This window comes from Camelina sativa, chromosome 11, assembly GCF_030686135.1.
Source record: "Camelina sativa cultivar CO46 ecotype springtype chromosome 11, ASM3068613v1".
Taxonomy (NCBI): Eukaryota; Viridiplantae; Streptophyta; class Magnoliopsida; order Brassicales; family Brassicaceae; genus Camelina; species Camelina sativa.
The window spans coordinates 1,862,169-1,872,612 of record NC_141890.1 but is presented as its reverse complement, the minus strand read 5'-3'; the positions used below and the strand labels follow the sequence as shown (position 1 = coordinate 1,872,612).

The 10,444-nt window shown below is 32.1% G+C and overlaps 1 protein-coding gene across 1 annotated transcript; it reads right to left on the bottom strand.

Annotated features, from left to right (window-relative positions):
• Positions 1-690: 690 nt before the first annotated feature.
• On the bottom strand, positions 691-2,883 carry LOC104721100 (homeobox-leucine zipper protein ATHB-40-like). The gene is made up of 3 exons (XM_010439008.2): positions 2,646-2,883; positions 1,879-2,204; positions 691-1,231 (listed from the first exon to the last, which is right to left on the bottom strand). The coding sequence occupies exons 1-3, from the start codon at positions 2,728-2,730 to the stop codon at positions 989-991; spliced, it is 654 nt and encodes a 217-aa protein (XP_010437310.1). The 5' UTR covers positions 2,731-2,883; the 3' UTR covers positions 691-988.
• Positions 2,884-10,444: the final 7,561 nt, after the last annotated feature.

The window sequence follows — 10,444 nt, the reverse complement described above, 5'->3', positions numbered from 1 at the left end:
TTTACATTGAGTGTGACAAAGATGTATGGATCAAAGAACCTCTGATCATCATGTCCAAAGACACATTGATTAGAAAACGATGTGTGTCTAAGTCTTAACATATTTAGAAATGCATGATTAAAATGTGATCATTTCAATTGTTTAATATTTACAAATTTTTGATGACCAATATAAGAAATTCTCACTTTATATTATGCGATCCAGATCACTATAATAATCATGATGAATTTATAATCATAGAGCAAATATGACTCTACTCTAACCATAATAAAAGCTTTCTTTACCCATTAGCTAGTTGTCAATTGGTCTATAAAACTTGACTCAGAATTGGTTTTACCAAAATTAGTTATACATTATCCGAACTCTCCTTTTGTTCTAATAGGGAAAACTCTTATCCATCGAGATTAAAAAAAAAAAAAAAAGTTTCAACAACCGTTTTGCTTATCTTATCTTCATGTGCATGTCATCTAGTCCTTTGTCTTCTACAATCTATAAAGTAAAGAATTTGCGAATCTTGCAGCACATATTTGAGACGATAAGGCTTTTAGCTAGGGCCGCACTTCTTTTTGGTTAATGAAAATTATTTATTTGAAGACATAATTACTCTACATATATAGATTCTACGGTCGTAATTACCATGCATATTTAGTCTCCTTGAAAAAATTAGTTGAATCCATCAGCTCCAACAAGTTCAACCGAATGGGCTATTATCTTTTCTATATTAAACATATAAGTATATTTTTAAAATAACTTATAGAATACGCTTTTTTCAACGAAGTTACTAATAAATTAACTACTTCAGCAATTCTTGCTTACATAAAGATAGCCAAATTACATTAGCGAGAAAACCCATCGTTAATAAATTTGTACATTCGAAATTCGACAGTTATATAATCTATCAAATTTACTTAAAAATATGCTTCCCTAATTCACGTTACTAGCTTTGATATAACTAAATATTGAATATTACATTAATAAGCTAGTAATTTCATATGTATAGACTCATCCATTCCGCTCCATCGATGTAACTGTTTTCAGGCACCGGATAAAACAAGTTGTCATAGTCATCCTCATCGTCTCCGACTTTATAGTCTCCGAAAAATGGCGTTTCATTAGCTTCTATGGAAACCGAAGACGAAATTGGACTGTGGCTTGATCCTCCTTCTGCTCTTTCTGCTAATCTTTGGATTTCACGTTCTGCGTCGTAGAGTTGTTCTTTGAGCTGAATAACCTGAGAGAAAAAATGTAAAATTAATCATTAAGTAACTAATCAACAATGCAAGCACTGATTACACTTCAATTAGATGGGTGGTTACTGGTTACAGTCAGTGGGCCTACTCTACAATTGAGCCCATTGACAAAGACTTAGTCAGTATTAAGAAAAGATAAACATTGTACGGAACACATATAAAAGTGTATTATGTTGTGTAATAAGGTGGCAATCTACTGTTTGATGTCACTTTTTTTTTTTGAGTTCTCAACTTAACTTTCTGTCTCATTTATTGATTTTTTAATTCCTTCGAGCCTTGAGCTCACGTTCATTTATGCAAAAAGACAATATATTACCAAAAGAATTTATAAACTAAATTACATATTCTATTTATTTTCTATAATGCAATTTAGTGTAGGCATAAGGTAAAAAGAAAAGAGAACAAAATTCGGGCGTAAATAGCATTTTCTTTTATTTTCTATGTATAATTAAAATTTGGATTGAAAAAAAGTTGTATCATTAATTATCTCAAGCATGGATCAAATCGATAATGAAGAAACTTTAAAACCATTCCCGACACGTATTTTTATTATTAATTAAAAATAAGAATTAAACGAGAAACGAATTAAAAAAAAAAAAAAAAGATAAAGAAGAAAAATGAAAAATACCTCAGACTCGAGTCGGCACTTGTCGACAACGACGTTATCATGTGAGTTCTTGAGTTTATTGTACTCTTCCTCGAGTCTTTTGTTCTTCCACCGAGCGCGACGGTTCTGAAACCAAACGGCAACTTGACGAGGGTCAAGCCCTAGCTCCGCCGCAAGTCTGTCTTTCCTCTCCGACTCAAGTTTGTGCTCATCACCAAAACTCATCTCCAACATGTTCACTTGTTCATCGGTTAGCTTTCTCTTCCTAAACAAACAGTTACTTCCATCTCCGGAAGCCAACGCTCCTTTGCTCTTCTTCCTCCTCCGCTTCGGTGGCTTCACATCTCCTGCCGACCAAAGAAGTAAAAGCAGATTAATAAATAATGTTCTAATTACAGGATCACCTTAAATAAAGTTTGGATTTTTCATTATCAAAATTATTTTTTACTTTTAGTTTATTGATGTGTGTTCACACTTCACATGCACGTAGATGAAATCAGTATTTTTAGGTTTATGCGTGTTGGTCGAGAACTTTTTTTTCTTTTGGAAAGACTCGTGTACCCACTTGAATTTGAATAGCTTCTTCCTCTAAACCGTTAATAGATTTTTCAGACTTTGATATATATATAAAAGATAAAAACCTTCGGATAAATTATCTAAAACAAAACCCACTTGTATTTTTATAAAAACCCATGAAATTTGGGGTTTGTCGAACTTTAAAACAAAGAGATAAAAAAATGAATTTTTCGAACAGACTAATTACGATTAAAAAAAAAAAAAGGACAAACCTGGTTGTGGTACTAACTGAGTGTAGACATCAGGGTACAGTTGAGAGATAAAGGCCATGTTTTGATCATCCACCGTGTGGTTCATGTTCTTGGATCTCTCTGTCTTAATTTGTCTCACTTTTTATGATTTGTGAGAAGTTGTGTTGGGGAAGAGGAAGACCTATGATTTATAAGGAGTGTAGGTGTCAAGAAATGAAATGTCATTTTCCTGATGTGGGCTTCTTGTTCGTTTATAATTACGGAACTACCACTGGTCGTGATTACACTCCTATGCCTCGTTCGTTATGACTTGGGAGGATTAGTAAAAGGACAATGAAATTAAAAAGTGAAAATGTAATATTCCTTTGTCACTAGCTTTAATATTGTTTCATTCTGTTAACGACGACGACCTTGACAGTTTAAATTTATAATTGACATTTACTATGTCCAATTGTCCATTGGTTAAATTTTGTTGTCGTTCTCAATTAAAAACATAAATCTTGTTCAAAAAGTTTACCACATTATCAATTATTTATTATGTCTAATTATGTTTAAGTATGATATATCGAATTACTAGTTATATATAGATTAGACTTTCTTTTTTAGGTACTTGACAAAAGATAATGATAAAAAGATTTATTAATAACACTGCGGCCCATGCGTAATACTAAAACAACACTAAACATATAGACGTATTTAGTTACACGTCATTGATCGGAGCATGAAAACTCGACAGCTTCGGCACGTGAAGACACCAAAGTAAATTTCATTACTAAAAGGGAGAAATGATACGAATTACAAACTCATCTATTTGTAGTTAATAATATTTATGAGTCTTTAGAAAACTATATAGTAGGGTTGCACAAAAAAAAAAAAAAAAAAAAAAGAAAACTATATAGTAGTATAAAAATCGTGGAGGGAAGACCAATAAGGGACTGTTTCGTAAATGAAACTGTGCTGTCCAATGGAAAGGACATTCACCGGTCTCAATGTCCTCCACGACCCAATCAAGCCCCTTCAATACTACTTTCGACTCTTTTCTTTCTATTTGTTCTTTACTTTGTGGATAGAGAGATAAATGATTTTGTTTATTTAGGTAATTAAATACAATTGGCTTCCGTTCTATTCGTTCTATTCGCTATGGCTGTAAGAATTAGCCAAAATTCATTATAGAACTAAGATTCCGCCAATTGATAAAATTTACACAACCGAAATAAATAAAAAACAAAATAAAGAATAAATGCAGAAGAAAATGACTATATATATCGACATATATATATATTTTTATGTGATAAATGGCATAACTTTAGAATTCATTTTATTATTATTATTATTATTGTACAACTACAGTATTGTGTGATATATATATCTGCATAGATATGGACAGTATATATCAACCTCCAAGAATAAAAACATATAGTATGGTCGTCTAATGAAGTATATTCTATTTCGAAACGTAACTAACCAAATCAAAAGAGGAGCCAAATGAGCAAATAAGTGACTACATTACTTGCTTGGTGCCAGAGAGGATATTCTTGGGGATCAAAAGATAAAGTATAAAGAGGATAGAACTTAAAGTGGTCGAAGACTTGGTGGAAGTGTAGACTTGTAGACACCTTAAGCTTCGACTTCGAAGCAAATCATTAATTAACTGTAGTTATTTATCTTAAAATGGGATTAAGATCATGTTCATGATGATAATTACTTGTAGATGTGGACTCTCCTTAAAGATATTGGACCAATGAACCCCCTAAATTCGGTAAAGATATTTGTCTTCTTCTTGTGTGTGTATATCTGTCTTAAAAAACAGTGTTTGCTTCTAAAGGTTAATAAACTTTATTTAGATGAAAGGTATATTGGAGTTAAAGAGTTATGGACTCGTTATCATCTAATCAGATATATATATTCAAGTTATAGAATATCGGTATTATTTATTTTGGTTCCCACTGAAAAATTTATTGATTTCTTGGGCTTAGCCAAATACCTAACAGCGATCAATCTTATAATGAAAACATAAACTTTATACTAATATAGTTAAAATTTTTGATAAAGTTAAGTCATGAGTAATTAAGCAAAAAAACGTAATTAGGATCTACAATGAACTCTAATTTTACACGTAAAATCAAATCGTAAAACCTTCAATTCTTTATTATATACACAGAAGTGAATTACTGATGTTTAATGTTTAAAAACTGCACTAACGCGTCCATATTTCTGAATTGGTTATTTGGTAAGATTAAAACACAATAATTAATAAAACGATAACATGCATGAATATACAAATACAAATTCCACTCTTCAACCCAATTAGTCTAGAGGTATCACAAATATGGACATCCAGATTCTAGATGGTTACTAGGTTCGCATTCATAAGTTGAATTCGTTATTGAATTTAATGTATCACGTTTTTAATTTCTAAAAGTTGTTTTCTTTTTTAATGATGATGAGACGATGTAAAGAGAGAAAAGGAGAGGGGACAAAGGAACATGATGGGAGTCATATGAACGGAATACAACAACGAAACGTGGCGAATAACAATTCTAATGTTTTAAAGTTTATAAAAATACTTTAAAAGTTATTTTAATAGGAACATAGAGAACTAGACAATGGGAAGCCAAAGCCTTTTGTCTCCCTCTTTCTTCTCGTAAGTGTTTGTGTCTGCTTTAAAAACACTGCCATGTCTCTACTACTTCACATGATCTTCCAATCCCACCCTTACATGCATCTCTATCCATCTATCTCCTCCAATTACCTCTCCAATACACTTTGTTTTTTTTGGTACTGTTGAAGAAAGTGCTTTAAAAAACAATTTCGTTAGAAAAAAAAAATCCAGATGTCCAGCCTATTGAAACAAAAAATATTGATATGGAAAAGTACCACCCTAAAAAGTCTGGCATGTGATGATACCCTATTTTTGGAACCTATGTGTATGATTCAGTGTTACTATGATATACTGGATCACACACCTCATGAGTATATTAGGGCATTAATAATTTTGACAAGTGTATTAATATGTATCGAAGCTGTTTAGATATTATACGTAGCTAAACTTGACGATGATTTTGCAAACGACTAATTAGTATACAGACGATATATAACCAACTGATACTTTGACAACGACCAACAAAAAAATTTCGTGCTTTAAGTGCTAATTAAGCGGATGTTTATGACCACTTATCATATTTAGTCCACGTAGATAAGGCTTCAAGATCAGCCGGCTTGGATGGTCTCATATTGTCTCTTGCCCAGATATCGTAAGGATCGTTCGGCCGTCATGCATGCATTCAAAAACACCTATATAGCTCCCCTTGTTGAGGTGAAAAGAGACGATCCATCGCAGGTGCCGGGAAGGAGTTTATTCATCAGCCAGCCATAGTTCAAAAGATAATCGAGTGAGGTAATAGGCTTGTGTGGCCGGTATAGTAATATACATATAATCTATGTTTTTAGTTAGATTATATTATATAATCTATGTTTTTAGTTAGAGAGATTGTGGACCGTAGAGGTAATTGCTGTGTATGACTGTTGCGCATAACAGCGTAAGTGTTTTGGTAAAAAATTAAGCTGGTAGTCTAAGACTCTAAGATTAGCAGTTATACGTAAATATCATGTAAAGATTAATGTTTATATATGAGTCTATAAACAAGATTCGTTATTCGTCGTTTCACACATTGTCAAGATGATATTTTAGACTGTCAAATCACGTATATCATCAATCAAACTAGTAAAGTAATAACCATATATAAAACTTCATGAAGTATTTTAAAAATACCAAATTAAGTATCACACTCTTGTCGTATAACAAATTATGCGGAACTCAAATTAGCGATTTTTTTTTTTTTTTTTTTTTTTTGGTTTAAAGCTGGAGCCTGGAGGTGAAAAAGACAGGCACGCCAAAGAGAAGTAAAAAGTGACAACAAGGGAAGAACATGGGCTTGCCACGTGACGAAATTCTACGAGTCAGTAGAAAACAAACCACCTTCCGTATTCGTCCACGTGTTTCATCTAACCAGTTCAGTTCATGGAACCTGACTTTTTTTCTTCAGACCAATTAGATTTTTTTCTCGTTCTCTCATTAACCGTCGTCGTCGCCGCCATCAGCCATCAGCCATCAGCCATCAGCCATCAGCCATGTTATTCATACCAAAATATTGATTTGTTTTTTTTTGCTTTAATTTCTCGAGTAAAAATTTAGCTAAAAAACAATATTTTTCTTGTGAATATATAGAGGAATTCAAAAACTAGTTTTACACAATTTTCAACTCTATAAAATACAAAGTATTTCACTTCATAGTTCGCTTTCGTCAAGTAAATTTAGCTATCCTTTTTTTTTTTTTTTAGAAGAGGTAATAAACAAGATAGACAGGCCTAGGGAGATATTTTTCACACATATATCCCAAAGAGGGAAAAACTTATCCGCAAAGAACTCTTTGGCTTTTTGCTCAAAAATCGAAAATAGTTAACGTCACAAACAAAAATCACGTTTTGATTGAATCTTTACCAAATCAATGGATTGAACTGTGAATTTGGGGAATTTAAAGAAAGGAATTGTTACGTGTATGTCTTTAGAGATTTCCTAATTAGGAAACGAGACGAAACAGTGGACCATGTGAGTTTCAACTTGTTTCCTAAACCGGGCAATTTCAATCCCGATACGTGGCAAGTTCAGTAGCCACACTTTGTTTTTGGACCCTCTTTGTTTTTTTTGCTTCTTGACCAATTCGCATTTCTCTATTTCCGGACATTTTCTTAATCCCTAAGCCATTAGAAACCTCTATACAGTATATATTAGTATTAGTAACCGGTATATATATACAATTTCTTATCACTCCTAAAAATTTAATTACTGTTATACATAGATCTAATTGTGTTTCAGATTGTAATTAACCTCAGAAATTAGGTTCTCCATCTCCCAATTACATCTCGGATCTTGATATAAAGCATAATTAACCTCGACCTAATTCCAATGTAGACACGGACGGGTTTAGGGTAAATTACTATTATTCTCGAGTTTGAGAAAATATTGAGATCCGCATTACTTTGATTTTGGTTGTTTAACTTTTGAAGCTTGGAAGGGCTACACATAGAGGTGCGATACAATAAGATTTGGATTAAAAACAGCGAGACTTCTCACTTTCTCAGCATATATAAGCAGTTTTGTACCCTTTTTTTCTCTACGTAGACAAATAAATCTCATATATTCATATTATAATACCAGTAAAGACCATGTAAGTTGTTTTTTTTTCGAAATACCATGTAATATTGTATATCTATTTAAATAGGAGATATATTCTCACGATTCTGATTAAGATATATATATATATATATATATTTTTTGGCATCATAGAGAGATAGATTTATTATATGGTCGTAAAATTAACAAAATATGTATATATATTAGTTTCAACTTAAAAGCCAATGTATATGGTCACTGTTGATTTACTGTTTTAGTAGATTCTTTGTCTGTTTTCCGTTAGTGATTATAATCGTCTTTGTTCACATTATTTGAGGTAGTCGTATAGTTGAATTTTCCATAACATATTATTTAAACATTACATGATAGTTTTCTTTTGACCGTTAACAAAACCCATAATTTTCAACAGAAAACAGATTACCAAATACCAATTACTATTATTTTGCAGAGTGTATGTCTAAAAGTAAAAGTACTACTATTAGTTCCTTCAGCTTCAGCCAATCTTTTAAGTTGAAATAATTAGACAAACCACAATACTCTCATTATCTTATATGATGTGTATTACCAAAACCTTGAGATATGCGACACGCATTTACTATATAAGGATACAAAATCTTAGACCCACGGAAAGAAATTGATATATTATGTTATGTGCACATACATTAATTGGTAGAATCACATGCATCATGCATGTATTGCCATTTAGGGTCCTAGAGCCATAGGCACCCCCCGCGTTAGGTAGTATTTAACACAAATATGTGTGCTCTCTCATCCAATGCGTTACTTTAATTGGAAAGGCTTATCTTAATAAACAATTTCGCCGGGAGTTGGTGCCCTTTTAGAAAAATATATACACACGATAACTTAGTTTTTTCTTCTCCGCCAATGATTGGTTGTGTCTAAGCCAACATTTTGTTTTTAAAAGTAAATTCTTTGCGGGAAAACTATTTCTATAGAGACCAATCTTTTTTCATCAAATATATTCCTTGAATTGCGCCTTAATTTGAGCACTAAATCTAAGATGGAGACTTCTTTAATATAAGGCGAGACATACATATACCTATTTATATCCCTAATCCCTCTAACAAATGTTTGAGTAAATTCAGTATTAACTTTATATCAGTTCTTGAACAGGCTCCGCTAAAACACAATCGAGTTCTATCGTATATTAACTCTAAAACCGGACTATCCCGCAAGAACGTATTTGTTACTTCCATGATTGCATAACACTTTCGGTATGTGAAAAAAAACCGAAAAGATCACATGTCTTGACTACGCTATTTTATTACCCGAAAAAAAAAAGATAATAGTTTCATGGTGATAATGACTGGAGCATCGTGTTTGTTTTTATCGTTTGCAATCATGATTAGTGAGTCTTTACAAAAATGATGAGAATGCGTCTTATTGGGTATGTAGTTCATTAATGAATTCTTATCTCCCTAGTATTGCAAATTTGTTTAAAATATTATATAGATTGTAACTTGTAAGCGTTAGAGTTCTTTTGTAAAGAAGCTACCTACGAAAAATATTGAATAATACTCCCGTAAATATGCATGCATGATGCAATGGAGAAAATTAAATTGTATTAGCAAATAGAAAGACTGAAACTTAACTTGCTCTTTTACGTCTTATTGGTTGGGTGTTTCTATCAATGATAATAAGCATTGGTAACTTAAAAGAATTGACCTAATCCACGTTTTACCAATAAAATGGATTGTTGCGACACCCGTAATTAAACAATCCTTTCACTTCATAAGCTAGGGACCCTAAAAGCTTTTAATAAAGCATACTCAAAATGTTCTTCTCTTTTCCTTTTTGGTCAAAACTCAAGATGTATTAATGAAAAAGATAATTGGTACACAAGCCTCTCCGTCTCGCGCGGGTCGCCATCACCGTCAAAGCTAAAAGGCCATGCACATCTACGAACTAGCTAGTCTGCTAGTGAAAAAAATAAATTAATTAAAAGAAAAATTATGAGCCAACATTTTTTTTTCACAAATTTTAATAGTTAAGAGGTACTAAGTTTTTTTTAATTAATTTTGTTGGGAACAGCTGAGTAGAAGTAAGTTATGTTTGTACTAATTATTTGAAATAAAACTCCAGTAGAATTATTTTTGACAAAATTATAATGATAGTTATATTTATTACAGTATATATATGTATATTGTTGGAGTTTGTCAAAAAAAAAAAATGTATATTTTTGGAATTCGTTGGTTTAAAAATCCAATAGAATTCCATGGATCCTTCTGTAGTGGATTAATAAGTATGAAAATCTCCAAACAGCTAAGCCTAAATCTTTCGTTGTTTAAAATAACAATTAAAGATTCTCAATTACTCGATGAAGACACTAATCACCACCACAATCTTTACGATTAAAACATTCAATGGCAAAACACAACGTGGACGGTCCAGAAAACTCTCACGTGGAGTAAGAAACTAGATATACTTTCTATAAATATAAAACAGGAGTACAATATGTTGTCTCTCTTTGTTAATTCCTTTGCCACTTTCGAGGTCCAACCTGTCTCTCTGGTTCCTACTACATCCCAAAACACGATTAGAGCTTTAAGCACATGGTTAGCAACTAAACAAATCTTGTCATTAGCTCCTTCTAATTTAATACTAT

Excerpts from the sequence above, each read along its gene's own strand:
- LOC104721100 (XM_010439008.2), bottom strand. The coding sequence starts at position 2,730 with ATGAACCACACGGTGGATGATCAAAACATGGCCTTTATCTCTCAACTG. Across the intron at positions 2,205-2,645 it reads TCAGTTAGTACCACAACCAG|GAGATGTGAAGCCACCGAAG; the intron begins GTTTGTCCTTTT and ends TTTGGTCGGCAG. Across the intron at positions 1,232-1,878 it reads AGTGCCGACTCGAGTCTGAG|GTTATTCAGCTCAAAGAACA; the intron begins GTATTTTTCATT and ends TTTTTCTCTCAG.